Here is a 17194-nt window from a genome sequence, read left to right on the forward strand (position 1 = left end):
ACACTACACTGCTCTGCATTTCAATTAATCAATTAACAAGTCGGGCCACAGGCAGCTTTAAAACAGATATTGGCTGCTGTTGAATAATTCAACAGTTTTAATCAGCTTGTTCTGTCTATCAAGGCCGGAATATAAATCTTACATAATGTGTAAATGAAAAAAAAAAAAAAGAGAACTGTTAGTGTATTTTTTGTTTACTGTTCATCTTTAGGGCATATGTAAGCTGTCACTGATTTTTTTAATGAGATCATTATTTTGTTTTTCTCCATTTTCCAGTCAACTTGCTACAGTAGCCATGTCTGCCTTTCATTTATTTAAGTGAACATTATCTCTTTATTTTAAGAATATGGAATCAATTGAAACAAAAAAAAAGAGATGCTCCTATTTAACATGATTAAATTTGCATTTGGAATTTTTTTAAATTGTTTTTTTTCTTTTTACAAGCAAACATAGAAGAAAACATTTTGAAGACTTATTTACCCCCAGAAAACATGCACAATTCAGTTTGTTTCGGTAAACTGACATCAGTGGATTTAGTAAAAAGATTGGACATTCATGAGATTCAAAGAAACTGAGGAGCTGTAGAGTCAACAATATAGAGAAGTATCATTTGCCTGCTTCAAATGTCATTCTATTAGCTCATTAAAAGGCCCTTATTTATCATGTTGGGAGGTCACTCAGCAAGGCAAACAAATGAGGGAAATGGTGCAAAAAAGCAATGCAATACACAACAAGAACTAGACTAGGAAGTAGGAATACAAGCGAGAGAAGAAACTGAGGCAGAGATAAGAAATTGAGCAACCTTAGCTAGGAAGATGAAATGGGAAATGCAACTTTGAACAGCTGGAACACTTAACTGTGGAAAGTATCAAGACAGCCTGGCGAGTGACAGGGAAACAATAAAGTGTACACTGAGGAGACTGAGAACCGTGTGAAGAGACCTGAATTTATACATTTAAATCGGAAACCTTTTGAATCTAAACATAACATAATTCTAAACTATCAAACGGACATTTGAGTTTTTACTTCATTTTAATTTGGATTCACTTTCATTTTACTTGGATTTTTGAGCTGTGGTTTTTATTTGTTAACATTAACAATAGGTGGACTAGAGAGACAACAATGAGGAATGTTTGTTGAGTCTCTCAGCACAGTCTCAAGAGCATGGAGGAGATTCCAAGTGGCAGGTGGTTACTCTCGAAGGGCTGGACAGGGTTGCAGAAGATCCTTAACCCATCAAAAGGACCAGTGTCTGGTCCTTTGTGCAAAGACAGACAGGATGACCAATGTTGAAGTCCTACAAAATGATCTCCAGCAGGCCACTGGTGTGAATATCTCTGACCACGCAATCAGAATCAGACTTTATGAGGGTGGTCTCAGGGCCCGATGTCTACTGGGTCCTGTGCTCACTGCCCGGCACCTTGGAACCTGAGTGACATTTGCCATAGAATACCAGAAGTGGCAGGTCCACCACTTTTTCACAGATGAGAGCAGGTTCACCCTGAGCCCACGGGACAGATAGGAAAAGTTCTAGAGATGCCATGGAGAATGTTTTGGTGCCTGGAACATCAAGCAACTGTTTTGGTGGTGAGGTCAGTCATGCTATTTGGAGGCATATCGATGGAGGAACATATAGACATCTACAGATTAGACAATGGCACCCTGACGGCCCTTACGTATCACAATGAAGTCCTTGGACCCATTGTCAGATTCTATGCTGGTGCAGTGGGGCCTGGGTTCCTCCTGGTACAGCACAGTGCCCAGCCTCATGTGGCAAGAGTATGCAGGCAGATCCTGGAGGATTAAGGAAGTGATACTACAGACTGATCCTGACACCTCATGTTTTTCAAAACTTCCAGATTGCACCTCAAACTGTCCAGGAGCTCAGTGATGCTCTGGTCCAGATCTGTGAAGAAATGTATAACCCCAACAAAACAATGTCCTACAGCTGTTTTGGTGAGAAAAAAAAAATCATAAAAGCTCATGTGCAGCCTAACTCACAAGTGCACAGACATGAAATAAATTCAGTGATGATTCCAAATACTCTGTTATTTGGAAGACATGCATATATATACATTTTATTTCAGTGATGCAAAAAGCTGTAAAGCTAGCTGTAAAAATAACTGGTTAAGAAACAACTTTGTGGACCCACAGGGTGAACTGGGAACTAGACAGGCAAATAGTTGAGCGAGGCTTTGTTAAAGATTGAGGAAGAAGAGCTGGAGAGGCTGGAGAAAAGGCTGGCAGGCTATGGCAGACTGGGTGAACTGAACAGAGGGAGGGATGGCATGGAGCTGGTGAGGCTGGCAGGGAAAACAGGAGAGCAACAACAAGAGACAGAAGGGAAGGGGTAAAATAGCAGAAACAATAGCAATTAGTCAAAGGTGGTGCCAGTAGTATAGTCAATGAATTTGTCAAGCCATAATCAGAGGTAGTGATTTCACAAGAAAGCAAATTTGGGGCTGATTTCTGTTACATTGTAGTAAATGGTTTGTCTTTGGGATGTTAACTGTTTATTGGGCAATGAAAGCAAATGCATGGATGTGTTCTGCTGTGTAGAATAGTGCAGCTAAACTGGAACTCTGGCCCTTCTAGTAGTGTTTTTGCTCTTTTCTCAGGTCAGTTCTGTGATTTTATTGTCTCTTCTTGTTTTATTAGTTTCCCATAAAGTAGTGTTGAGTCAAAAGGAAAAAGGTAAACTTGAATACGCATCATTTTTTATTTCACCGCTACACCCAGGTTCAGCCTCTTTGGGTCAAGCTCGAGGCAGAAGTAGTGCAGATTAGTAAAATAAACATTGACGTTTTCTGCTTGAGGATGATTGTTAGCGCTCTGGAGCAAAAACAACCATCGCTGGAGCCTCATTATCCTGCTTACTGCTACGTGCTTTGAACGGCTAAATAAGTTGGCTCCGCTCATACTGACAGGCACTGAACTTTGGGTTTGTGGGGCTTATAGAGCTCTGAAGTGCAGCACCTTCTGTTTGCTGAGGTGATGGATGGAGCTCATCGGTATTCAAGGTCCTCAGCTTTGTCACGCACTCTGTGGGCACTTTCTATTCAGTAAAACAGTAAAGAAGTGGACAATGCAGGTGAATGAGCCGTGATCTCCCTCCTTGTCTCTTCAGTGCCAAGTATTAGTGTGCCTGTCAGTCAGTGGTGGTTAATTGTACTTGGCAACGCCGAGGCCTTGGCACTCCAGAGAAATTTTTTAATCTTTTGAGACTTTTTACTGCTGTCAGATTCACAGTTTATTCACCCTGAATAATAAAACTGACACTGTGGATGAATGGACAGGCGAAGTTTAACTCTCATACTCCTAAATCTAACTCAGGTACCAGAAATGATTAAATTTTCGGATGATGGAAGGATATTTTATTGAGATGAAACGTATTGTCCCATCACTCAAGTGTCAACATAATAGTTTTTTTTGTCAGTGGAGTTCTGCATTACAGTGGGAGCTTTCCTTCTTTTATTATTGTCACCTCAGGCAAAAAGAGCTGCTTTTCTCATCTGTGTTAGATAAGTGAATTGTGTTATTTTCCACCTTGATATTTTCTCCTATAATTCCTATACATTTTTATAGGCTAAAAAGGCAAATATCTGCAACCTGGATCACTCTCTTTTCAACATCCTATTCTACTCTCGGTGGCGTATTCTTATCTTGAAGCAAAACAGGTCTCGTTTCCCTGGTGTCGTTCGCCATAATAGGCCATCTAATGTCATAAAAATGTGTTCAGCTATTTGCTGTTGAGTGTTTTATGGCTCACACACCTTTAACTCCACACTCCTGGAAGTCTAAAATGTAAATGTCAGGGGAGATGTGTTATTATGCGAGTCTACCCTCAATTAAATGTTGAGGCTAACACCAAGACAGGAGGTGTGCTTGTTTTCAGGAAGGTGCAGCAGTTTAATATTCAGAAAGGCTCTCTGTCCAACACAGCCAGGGTCAGTGTTGAGGTTCGTTGGCTGCAGAGGCCAGCAGGTATTCAACATTTAGCTTCATTTTCTTCTGAGCTGTCTTTGTTTGTGCTCTACTGGTCACACTGTCAAGGATGTCGGCTCTTAAATGCCACAGCGCCGCTGAAGAAAACTGGCCAAGTGTTTTTAAACTCCCTCTTGTGAGTCTCCCTCTTGAGTGTTACTTCAGCGAGGCTGTGCTCTCACCACACATTATCTCCTCAGGGATCGCAGCACTCCGCGTTGTAGAGCCGTCCCTCTTATCTCACCTCTTCAGACTACTGTAATTCACCTACTTTTCATACTGAGAGCTCTCCCAACACCCACAAGTGTGTGCCAGTGCCAGATCTGGATGAGTGAGACAAAAAGGGAAAACTTCAGAGGACAAAAGAGACATCTTCTAATGATTGTTGAATAGCTGGGTGGTATAAATATGTATGAATGTTCAATCAAATCAGATACTGTCCACAGAATTATGAAAATAACTGTGTGTAAAACAGGAAATTGCAAACTCTGAGGTCAGTACTTTGCAATTCATGTCTTATGAGCTCAAGGCTGCATGTTAAACCCAGTTGTTATTCTTTTTTTTTTTTTATATTAAATCTTTGATCTGTATGTTGACAAAGAGAGGTGATGTGCTTATTCTGGTCATCTCAGGTGATATCCATCTGTGAGCTCAGCAGCCCAACAAGCTGCTCAGACCTTCTGTTTATGAGTAGCAGCCATTAAGGGAAAAGGTGGCTTTTAAAACGAGGTGATCTTTGTCAAACAGTGGATGAACCCAAGACTAACATAAAAAAAACATTTTACAAAGCTGGCCTAATATAGTTCAAAGATAAAAATATAGAATTCGAAATGAGCAGAATATAGTTTTTTCACAGCACTGTAATTATTATTATACTCGTTACCATGACTGACTGAGAAAGCAGCAGAAAACATTCAGAAAATGTCAGTCCAACTAGCTTCAGGCATACTTAGACTCGTTTCTACAATGAAAGCAGATCCCTGCTAATTTGGCAAAAGAGCTTGTTTGTGAAGTTTTTCTCAAACCAAAATTTCACTGAGAAAAACAGTTCACTCAGACACCAGCTACAGGAGCAGTCAGGGTCAAATGACACATTAATTTTAAAAGCTACCCCCAGATAATTGAGTGTTGTTAAAAGTACTATCAGCCATATTATGTTTCAAGCACCGAAGTCCTATATTTTGTTATTAATTTGGTCCACTTATTGTAATGACCTCTTACTTTCAAAACAGCCATTCAATAAGTTAAGACATGTGCCTTTTTAAAATTTTTCTACAATATGTCATTTACTAAATCTACCTGCCAGTGTTCATTTTGACAGCAAATATTGATTTAGTTTGAGTCATAGGCTTTTATTCTAGTTTTAGTCAACTAAATCCCAAGATTGTAGAAGACTAAATCTAAAGTTGATTCAGTTGACTAATATATGAAGTGTAGAAGTTTAGAAGTTTTTTTTAATAACGTTTTTATCCGTTCAACACGGTTTACAAGGTATCTTATTTTCATCTTGATGCATGCTCAATCATCCAGGTACAGTGGGGCAAAAAAGTATTTAGTCAGCCACCGATTGTGCAAGTTCCCCCACCTAAAATGATGACAGAGGTCAGTAATTTGCACCAGAGGTACACTTCAACTGTGAGAGACAGAATGTGAAAAAAAAAAAAAATCCATGAATCCACATGGTAGGATTTGTAAAGAATTGATTCGTAAATCAGGGTGGAAAATAAGTATTTGGTCAATAACAAAAATACAACTCAATACTTTGTAACATAACCTTTGTTGGCAATAACAGAGGTCAAACGTTTACTATAGGTCTTTACCAGGTTTGCACACACAGTAGCTGGTATTTTGGCACATTCCTCCATGCAGATCTTCTCGAGAGCAGTGATGTTTTGGGGCTGTCGCCGAGCAACACGGACTTTCAACTCCCGCCACAGATTTTCTATGGGGTTGAGGTCTGGAGACTGGCTAGGCCACTCCAGGACTTTCAAATGCTTCTTACGGAGCCACTCCTTTGTTGCCCGGGCGGTGTGTTTTGGATCATTGTCATGTTGGAAGACCCAGCCTCGTTTCATCTTCAAAGTTCTCACTGATGGAAGGAGGTTTTGGCTCAACATCTCACGATACATGGCCCCATTCATTCTGTCCTTAACACGGATCAGTCGTCCTGTCCCCTTGGCAGAAAAACAGCCCCATAGCATGATGTTTCCACCCCCATGCTTCACAGTAGGTATGGTGTTCTTGGGATGCAACTTAGTATTCTTCTTCCTCCAAACACGACGAGTTGAGTTTATACCAAAAAGTTCTACTTTGGTTTCATCTGACCACATGACATTCTCCCAATCCTCTGCTGTATCATCCATGTGCTCTCTGGCAAACTTCAGACGGGCCTGGACATGCACTGGCTTCAGCAGCGGAACACGTCTGGCACTGCGGGATTTGATTCCCTGCCGTTGTAGTGTGTTACTGATGGTGACCTTTGTTACTTTGGTCCCAGCTCTCTGCAGGTCATTCACCAGGTCCCCCCGTGTGGTTCTGGGATCTTTGCTCACCGTTCTCATGATCATTTTGACCCCACGGGATGAGATCTTGCGTGGAGCCCCAGATCGAGGGAGATTATCAGTGGTCTTGTATGTCTTCCATTTTCTGATGATTGCTCCCACAGTTGATTTTTTCACACCAAGCTGCTTGCCTATTGTAGATTCACTCTTCCCAGTCTGGTGCAGGTCTACAATACTTTTCCTGGTGTCCTTCGAAAGCTCTTTGGTCTTGGCCATGGCGGAGTTTGGAGTCTGACTGTTTGAGGCTGTGGACAGGTGTCTTTTATACAGATGATGAGTTCAAACAGGTGCCATTCATACAGGTAACAAGTGGGGGACAGAAAAGCTTCTTACAGAAGACGTTACAGGTCTGTGAGAGCCAGAGATTTTCCTTGTTTGAGGTGACCAAATACTTATTTCCCACCCTAATTTACGAATAAATTCTTTACAAATCCTACCATGTGGATTCATGGATTTTTTTTTCCACATTCTGTCTCTCACAGTTGAAGTGTACCTCTGGTGCAAATTACTGACCTCTGTCATCATTTTAGGTGGGGGAACTTGCACAATCGGTGGCTGACTAAATACTTTTTTGCCCCACTGTAAGTAAATCTCCAAAAGTTGATTCTGTTCATCTGGACGTAGCGTTTTGTGGGAGAAATGTTTCGTCACTCATCCAAGTGACTTCTTCAGTCTCAGCTGAGTCCAGGTTTCCCCCAATCTTATGAACACATGAAAAGGGAAAGACCATCTCTGAATCGAGGAGGAGGCCTAAGGGTACATCTTTCACCATCTTACAATGCTGTGATTGCAGCCATCCCCCAACTCTCTGTGACAGGTACTCATGGCCAATGACCAGTGGGTTTTGATCAGTGGCTGTTGATCAATGGTCATGAGACTTTGCATAATTAAGATTAAGGAACTGACCTCCCAGCCCATTGTCAATTCAGTGGGCTGGTTTCAGTCATTATGCAAATGTACTATTTATAAGACTGGGGAAACCTGCAGTCAGCTGAGACTGAAGAAGTCACTTGGATGAGTGATGAAACGTTTCTCCCACTGAAATCGCTACATCCAGATGAACAGAATCAACTTTTGGGGTATCTTATTTTCATTGACATCAAATGAAACACATTTCCCTTCTGTCACATTTTCCTGAGAAACAGGGAGCATGGGAGTTAGCTGTACTCCCCGTCCCACCCTGTTTGTCTGCAGCAGATCAGATTTGTGTGTCTAACCTTACTGCACAAGGAAATTACTTGTAATTGGCTACTTTCCAAACTCGTCCCACCTTTCTACATAACTAGTTCTGATTTAAACTTGCAGAATAAATTTCATTTTCCTTTTTATTCGTGACAAAAATCTCAATACATTTTGTCATAGTCTTTGTCCTTCTTTTTTAGTTTTCATTCAATTATCAACTTGTTTTCTTTAGAAAAGGCCGCTGATGAAAACTATGATAAAAATTAACTGGTTTATTAAATTGACATTGCTACCTACAAAGTGAAATATATTGTCATGAAATGCCGTGTGGCAGGCACGAGATGAGGACTCAAAGTGCAGGACTCACAGACTCAAGGGATGAACTCGAAACCACAGCTTTATTTGCTGGTCACAGAAAAATGGGCATACAAAAAAAACTAAACTGGGAAACAACAAACTAAAACTCACAGGGAGATCCACACAGCAAGAGGGACGACGCGACACTGACTCAGAGAAACACAGGGTTTAGATACACTGGGAAGTAACGAGGGGAATGAGACAAAGGAGGGCACAGCTGGGAGAAATCAGGACTGATGAGACAAGCAAAGCAGGACGCATTCACATAAGACACGCCCCATCAAAGTAAAACAGGAAGTATCACACAGAGACGCAAACTTGACACGGTGGAGACAGCAACTAAGAAACACAGAGACATAAACCATAAGGCAGAGGACTCTAAGAACCAAAAGACACAGAGGGAAACTCAAACATGCAGACACAGACTTACACAGAACAGAGGGGACACAGAGAAACATGAAGGGCAAGGGATCGAAACTAGAAACCATAGAATAACTCACACAAGTACAATAATACAAAAATCACAAAGAACTAAACATGCTGGGTCAGGAGACCCAGTACCCTGACATATATTGTATGGACACTTGTTGTTTTGATGTTAATGCCAGAGCAGGCTTGCACCTCTTCAGTTATTGAGTCGGCAGACAGCACAACTTTCTGCTGTTTAGTGGTGGTTCCTAAACACACCAGTTTGCAATAATGTCTCGTACGGTTAATCATGGAATATCTAGGGGGGAAGAAATTTTACAGATTGAGTAGTTGTAACGATGGGATCCTATCACAGTACCATACTTGAACTCGGTGAGCTCTTTCAAATAGCCCATTCTTTCACGAATATTTGTAAACGCATACTTTACCCATTTTTTTTGTCCATATAGAGTGTGTTGAATATGGATATTATGAAATCTGTGTCACTCACTCATTTAAATGGTGTGGTATTTCTCATCAACAAGTAAAAGCACTGGGTCTTGGTGAATATTGGGAGAGCGGATGAAGACCTTGTGTTGTTGAGATGAAGTGCACTGATGTTGACAGAGTAATCGAAACTAAAGCCTTGTTGTCAGAGTTGTGGGGCCAGATTGGACTGCTGCGTGAATCATAGTAATTGGCTCTTGTCTCAGTGGTGGAGAACAACATCCATTAACAGAGAGGATTTAGAGGGAGGAGGTGTTAGTTTGGCTTTAGCTTATGTTTGCAGCTTGAGAGGAAAACGATGAATATTTATGGGGCTGAATCTGTGTGTATATCTGTGAGATACGATTACGCCGTGCAGACCAACGACAATCTCGTAAAACTAAAATTTAATTTGTATTGTGTGTTGATTTCTTGGTTAGTAAATTGTTACTCCATATATTCAGTTTTACTGCCTTTAATCTGGGGTAGGCTCTGGGCTGTTTTCAGGCTTTAGACACACTGGTTTCCACTGTTTTCTCCAGACCAGATGAGATGACCAGCATAAAGAGTAAGAAAGTATTGGGTGTTGCAAAGAGTTAAGTAGATTTTACTTGGGCCAGCAGGGTTTAAATTCAGGGTGAAACCAACATCGGGACTAGCTTAATTTTAGCACAAAGCCTCCTACTTGTCTGGTGGGAGAGACTGAGAACAGAAGGAGAGCTGCAGGAGATGGAAAGCTGTCTGTTTTCCAAATTCTGGCTTTTTTTTTTTGTTTGTTTGTTTTGTTGTTTTCTGCTCACCTCAGGTTCAATTAACTGTCAGAATTAAGTCTGTAAAAAAATCATTATCTACAAATAATGAGATGAAATAATATATAAATAAACAAGCAAACAATCAAATGATCTTCTTCATCATTAGTGATGTGATGTTTTGATTGCAGGACATCATCTGTAAACCAAGGTTTCTTTTGACAACACCGATTCATCCACATCAGTATCCAGCCTGTAATGAGTCACTCAGGATGCCATTCATCTCCACAAGGCGACATGATTGCAACATTCATTTATCTATCGAGGCAGAATTACACCATTTACTCATCCAACTGGACATTATTAGACTGTTCATTCATCTAATATGAGGCCATTACAGCTGAAAGACCTGTTTCAACCCAGGGAACATTAAACATTAAACCTGCTTCTCAATGATTAGACTCCACTCTGCCACTCTGCCACTCATGTTGTTATACTCAGAGTCGATAGGATTGATGAATAGCTGTCGTATGAAACACTCATTAGATGTTAGCTTTTCAATTTTAAGGACTGTTTGCTTCTCCAAGTGTTGTCTGAAGGCATTAAAAGCCCCTCAGCCATACCGGATAAATCAAAATGCACAGCGATCAAGTTGAGAGCAACACAGCATGTCTTTGATCCTGAAAAGGCGATCATTTGAAGCTCCTCTCCTGCTGTTTATAACAATTCAGTGGTTTTTACACATGCTAAGAGATGTAGGCTGATCCATTTCCAATTGCATCTGATACTGTGATTTCCTCAGCATGGTTTCTGTTGTTTATCTCTGTTATATGAATCACTCAGACGCGTCTTCGACTCCGAAGATGAGCTTAGAGACTGTAATCTGCATACAGAGCTGAAGTTCAGAGGCTGTCAGATTGGTGTGCAGACAACAACCTGGACCTCAATACCACCAAAACAAAAGAACTGGTAGTTGACTTCAGAAGGAGGAAGTCCGAGCTGCAGCCTGTCAGCATCAACGGGGAGTGCGTGGAAAGGGTCTCCAGTTTCAAGTTTCTGGGTGTGCACATAGACACAGACCTCCAATGGAGCTCTAACACCTCTGCGGTCTTAAAGAAGGCCCAACAGCGTCTCCACTTTCTGAGAATCCTCAGAAAAATGGACCTGAAGAAGGAGCTGCTGACCGTCTTCTACCGCTGCTCCATTGAAAGTGTGCTGACATATTGCATCGGTGTGTGGTTCTCCAGCTGCACCACAGCACACAGAAAGGCACTCCAGAGGGTCATCAACATGGCCCAAAAAATCATTGGACATCCTCTTCCCTCCCTGAAGGACCTGTACAGCACTCGCTGTCTCAAGAGGGCACGCAGCATCCTACGGGACTGCACACACCCAGGACACCGGGTGTTTAAGCTGCTGCCGTCTGGCAGGAGGTTCAGGCTGCTGAGGTCCCGAACAAATAGACTCAAGGACAGCTTTTACAACAGGGCAATAGCCCTGATCAATGTAAATAGCTGACCTGACTGGATACCTCCCTGGACTTTTTAGGGGGAGGTAACAATGTTTAAAACGATAACAATAATATTTATATTTATAACAAGGTGCAATAATAATTAATGTGCAATAATAACAGTGTGCAATACACATACACTTATTCTTCTTTTTTATACTAAGTTAATATACTGTGTTGTGTTGTTTGTTACGTTGTGATGTGTCATATCGTGTCGTGTTGTGTTATATGTAGTGCCGACGTAGGACAGTTTTTCCAATTTCATTGTACTACTGTACTATGTATGACTGTGCAATGACAATAAAGAGTTATCTTATCTTATCTTATCTTTTAAGATTTTGATTGGTTCAGTGAGAGACTGGAGATGAATGTGACAGGCATGTTCTGACATTAAACTTACAACTGATAACACCTCCAAGCACTCTGTGGTATCTTAATGAGACAAATTAAAAAAAAGTTTGCTTTAGCGAATAGTTACACAATTTGTGGAGCTCATGTCTGGGCAGCATGATGCACTGTTCAGACTAAAGGCAATCTCAAAACAAACATTCATTACACACATTGTTTTTTATTGTATAGTATGTTAGTTTATAATTCAATGGGGGAAATGATTATTAGTTTATCCCCTGTTTGTGAGTTTGCTCTCTTACAGAAAAATGAAGAGTCAGCAGTATTTATGGTAGTTTAATTTTAACCGAGAGGGACAGAATATCAACCAAAAATCCAGCAAAAAGTTATACATTGACTTGCATAAATAAATATTTGATCTCCTGGAACCGACTCTGAATTCTGACCTACAGATTCCTACAGATGAACGTCTAAATGACTCAGGAAAGTCTTGTAAGAAAGTGATGTGCTCTGATGAAACCAAAATTGAGCCCTTTAGCATCGACTCAACCCGCTGTACTTGGAGGAAGAGAAATGCTGAGTATGACCTAAAAATTGCTATTCTTACATGCAAGCACACCAGAAAACAGAAAGCATAATGTTTCCAAGCGTACAGAATGACTTCACTGCATTGAGGGGACAACTTGCATTGTAAAATCTTCCCGCAGCCAGATCACTTAAGATGTGTCTTTAATAGGACTTCCAGCATAATCATGATCCAAAAAAATACTTCCAAGTCAATGAAGGAGTGGCTAAGGAAGACGCACATTAAGCTCATGAAGTGGCCTAGCACCTCTCTAGCTCACAATCCTATAGAAAATCTGCTGAGTGAGCTGGAGCTTCAAGTTGCCAAGCAGCAGCCAAGAAACCCAAAAGATTTAGAGTTTCTGAGAGACTGGTCAAAATCCATTCTGATGTCCAATTATCAGAAGTTAAATCAGAAAAATAATCAGTAGTTAATGCGAGATTCTCTCAGGGCAAATTTAAACCATAGGAAACCAGAAAAACTCCCAAGAGGCTGAAAAGAAGAGCATAACATTAGTGTCAGTCCCAAAAAGTTGATTCTGTTCATCTGGACCTAACATTTTTAGTGGGAGAAGCATTTCATCACCCATCAGTGTATTTAGAAAAGCCGATGATACTCCACGTTTTACAGTTGGTCCAGAATCAGACCTGTTTGCATTACCCAATCAGTGGATTTTCCTCATGTGTTACAAAGATGATTACAACAGCTACACAGTATTAGATCATTTTGAGGAAACACATGTAAATGTAAAGGAATACAAACATTAATGTTAAATTAATATTTATTTCATCTAGGACTAACAACGCATATGCCAACAAAAGTGCAGTGAACTGAGAGTAATCATTCATTTGATACATGATTTAGAAATACAATTTAAAGATACGTGATGGGTCACATATCGGTCATGATGCACACCTCTTCATAGTTTCCTTCATTTCCATTTCGTCTGTAGTGCAGAAGATATTGAAAGCACAAACATACAACCTCTTATGAATCTTTTTGACTATTTTGAACAACAAACTTTTCACAATATTTTGTATGAAGTTCTAACCTTGCATGTTTTTTCTGCTCTTTTTTTATCGGTGACAGAGGTGTGTGACAGACCACTGGTCTCCAGCCTGCCTCCATCATCCTTCAGGAGCTCTTCACAGCTGTCCACCAGCCATGCACCTGGCTTTGCCAAACTCAACAGAAGAGACGGTGAGGTTTTACTGTTGTTGGGGAGTGGGTCATTCACAGATACCTGTTGTGCTTAATGAGTAGGACTTTGGCTGTGGATTTGTTTAAAGTGCTGGAGGTTCAAAATAATTGTGTTTCATGACCTAATTCTTGTATTTCACATGCTTTGTCAAAAAACGTTTCCTTATGTATAGATAAATGGTAAATGAACCTTGATGTTTTTCTTTGCTGTCTTGAAGATATGATGGGGCCCGATTATTCAAGATTTTGTGTTGGGGGAGAGTGGTCAGATTAGAGATTAAATCTGTTAAATCTTCTATGCAGTCAGGAGATGCATGAAAAATGATGAAAGGGCTCATTTACATTTTGAGAAAAGCTAATCGAGTCTATTAATAAATAAAGTAAATACACTGAAGTTGTTCTTTTCAACTTCTACATGTCTGTTTAAATCACCCCCACTATAGTTAATATACCTGAACTGAGAAAGGCAGGATCGGCTGTGGAACAGCCTGGCTGTGTAGTGCAAGGCAGTGCAGGAGGCCATGGAGAAGCTCAAGAAGTTTGGTTTCTTTGTAAGGTTGTGGAACCGGCCAGTGGAGATGCAGGTTTCTTTTGGGAGCCTGGCTCAGTTGAATTTCCTGGAATGGTGCGATGGTGAGTGGAGTCCTGTTCATCCAGGATGCTGAATTTGTTGGGGCTCATTTCAACCACAACAACCAAACAGTTAAAACAGCAAAGGATTAAAGAGCAGGTAAACAGATTCACACGATAACACCTACATGCCGGCAGATACTGAAAGCCGACATCTCACAGATTCTAAAACTGCAGGTTTCGTTACTCTCCAACCAAAATTCACTGAACCAGCAGCATAAGATCAAAACTATGCTTCACGTTTGAAAAACATTGTCATGAATTTCCTGTTACTTTGGCTATTTTGCTTCCAACACAATAAAATCCCACTTCCTGCACAGCTCTCTCTGTGTACTTCAAGAACAGTTTCCCATCAAAAATCCCTATTCTGCATTATTTGCTTGCTTATTGTGCACCAGTCAAATGTTTGTACAGTGTTGTTGGGTGCTGTTTTTGTTTTGTTTTTTTGATGACCTCCAACAAGAAAGCAAATTTCCTGGCCAGGAAAATCTCCTTCATATTTTTCAGTGTTTTATCCTCAGTCACATTGACACAAAGGCATCTGCTGTGACGCTTGCAACTCTGATGAAGTCTCACAAGTGTCAGCTTTGTTTTTATACCAAGTTTACACTGAGTATGTAATTGCAGAGAAATATTCAAATACGTTTGAATTAAATATTTTTAATATACAAGGTGTGAAGGCTTATTTTGACACTACATATACAAAGACAAATGATCATAATTATAATATTTCTGAGTCAAAATTAAATTGAATTGAATTAAATCAGGACCTTGTGAATCAGGATTGAATCAGTTGTAGAAATGATACCCAGCCCTACTGATAATCTCACTACAGATGAATACTGGCCAGGTTTTTCTAATCCTTATTATTTATTTTATTCAATGTTTAAATATAGTGTGTACAATAATATTTTTTATATACACACAGTAGTAGAAACTTACTTGGCAGACAGAGAGTTAAATGTGCTTTAAAAACATAACATTTCTTAAATGTAGATGCAATAATGCAAATGATCTTGTGGATCTGTTTGTTGGTATGATGCTTCTTGAGTGGGGAATAGCATTTTAAAACAGAGGCGTTGCTCTGCAGCTGTGGAGATCAGCTGAAGAAATACTTTTGTGAAGCTCTGGCCTCAAAGCACAAAACACCAAACAGGATTTTTTTCCTTACTTGATTTACTCAGACAAACAGACAGCCCACTGGTGACTAGTTTAGAGGTAGACAGAGGATCAGAATAATTTATAAGACGAGACAAAACAGAAGAATACGCACCAGTTGCTTTGTCTTTATTCTCTGTTGATGCCATTTGTATTGGATGCTGATACTAGAAGGATAGCTGTGTGGTGTTTGTTTGTCCAGCATGAAAACCCAGCAGGGAATCTTGTGTTGGATGCTGATGTGAAGCTTCGACAAAATGAAGATTGTGGTTTGTTGTGGAGCGTTCTGCAGGGAGCAGGCTTCAGTGTTTTATCCTGACATCAAAGCTCTAAATCAGCTGGGAGGGTGAGATGGGTTTAATCTGGATCTGAATGATTTCCACCACCTGGGAAACAAAGAATCCGAGCATGGAAAAATTGTGCTACAGCCGAGGCTGTTGCCAATTTGTTTTCCTGTCTTACAAGTCAATGACTTTGCTCTGAAATGTTGCTTAACTTTAGGTTAATGACAAATCAAGTTCTCTTTTCATTGTATTGCATAAATGATGGTTTGAAAAGTGTAGAGATTTTGGCAAGTCATAGAGCAAAGGTGACAAGAAGTTAAAATGAGGTAATAAATGCAGACACCCCGACAGTTTGGAAAATCAGCTGGAGATAGTGTTAATAAAATTTACTGGAGAACAAAGTGAAAAACTTAACGGGTTTAAAATCAAATCCAAATGGTAACACAACTCAAAAGAAGAAACATAAAGGCAACCAAAGATGGGTGAGCAGGTGGACAGTAAGGCTCACAGAGACGGGGAGGGAGACAAGATGATGTAGGGCTGACTGAGAAATAAAGGAAGGATAGAAGCAATTAGGATATCACAGGTGTGAATTACTTTCAAAATAAAATTCCTAATAAAAATTAGTACGGTTAGCACTGTTGCCTCACAGCAAGAAGGTCCTAAGTTTGACACCACCACCACCACTCCTTTCTGTGTTCTGAGTTTGCATGTTCTCCCCGTCTTTGTGTGGGTTCTGTCCAGGTCCCCTCAGTCCAAAGACATCCACTCAGTAACTGTTGGATCTAAACTGGCGATAGGTGTGAATGTGAGTGTGAATGGTCTATCTCTCCGTATTAGCCCTGCGTCGGATTGGCGAAATGTCCAGGGTATACACTGCAGTGTTCAAGATCACAGGCAGAAAAAGTAAAATAGGAACTAGAAACAGTGACTCTCAAGATGAAAGACAATCTAGAATGGGGGAAAAAAGATCTACCGCCTTATATTTTTTATTTTCCTCAATGTGATTAAGTATATCAGTTTACCATTACCATAAAAAGACCAAACTTAAATTAGTAATGGATACCATTTACTTGCTACAGTTTCCCAAGTCTGCTATTGTTCTTTCTGGCACACTGTCACACTGCTACGACTTACTGGCATCCTTACATAGAGCATAATTTTGGTTAATGAACTGCCTGTGCTTTTCCTGTTATTGGCATGTTCTGAAAAAGGCCTTTTTTCCCCACTATGTTGTCCTTATTGGTGGTAGTGGAAGTGATGTCACTGACTTTTGACTGATTTGTGAAATAAAGACTGCAGGAGGTAAACAGCAATCAAAGGACTTTTTTTCAGTCTTTGTGGCCGGAGCTATTTGTGAGTTTATTCTGGGATGAAATTAGGGTGTAATTTGACCGGGTCTACACGTCCCTGCTTCTTCTAAAGGATTTTTTTTAAGCCCGGTGGGGATAAAAATGTATCCCCCTCTGATTTTAACACCCTGAAACACTCTGCAGTACAAAGACATTGACTTTCACTTCCAGAACTTGTGATCCTGTGACTGCAAACAGGACACTGTTGGGAGGATGATCTGTTTCCTATTCCATTCATCTTTGATTATGCCACCATTATACCACTGCTGTTTCAATGTGAAAACTATCACTAACTAAATAAAAGAAAAAAAGAATTTTGTATATCAGATTTTACAACAGACTCACAAAAAAAAATCCATCCATCCATTCGCTTCCGCTTATCCTTTTCAGGGTCGCAGGGGGCGCTGGAGCCTATCCCAG

General features: G+C 40.3%; 1 protein-coding gene across 6 annotated transcripts in view; it reads left to right on the top strand.

Annotated features, from left to right (window-relative positions):
* LOC309693456 (contactin-associated protein-like 4) overlaps positions 1-17194 on the top strand; it is a 162462-nt gene that overhangs the window by 48997 nt on the left and 96271 nt on the right. For 3 of the 6 annotated variants that reach the window (XM_082512659.1, XM_082512658.1, XM_082512660.1), the window contains exon 2: positions 13240-13350. In XM_082512659.1, the coding sequence (XP_082368785.1) occupies positions 13240-13350 (111 nt within the window). Of the gene's footprint in view, positions 1-12133; positions 12166-13239; positions 13351-13906; positions 14081-17194 lie in introns of those variants that run through there. The other 3 variants (XM_082512663.1, XM_082512661.1, XM_082512666.1) reach the window with 3 other exon arrangements.

The sequence above is a fragment of the Aulonocara stuartgranti genome, assembly GCF_965226115.1.
Source record: "Aulonocara stuartgranti genome assembly, chromosome: 18".
In the NCBI taxonomy this organism is placed as follows: Eukaryota; Metazoa; Chordata; class Actinopteri; order Cichliformes; family Cichlidae; genus Aulonocara; species Aulonocara stuartgranti.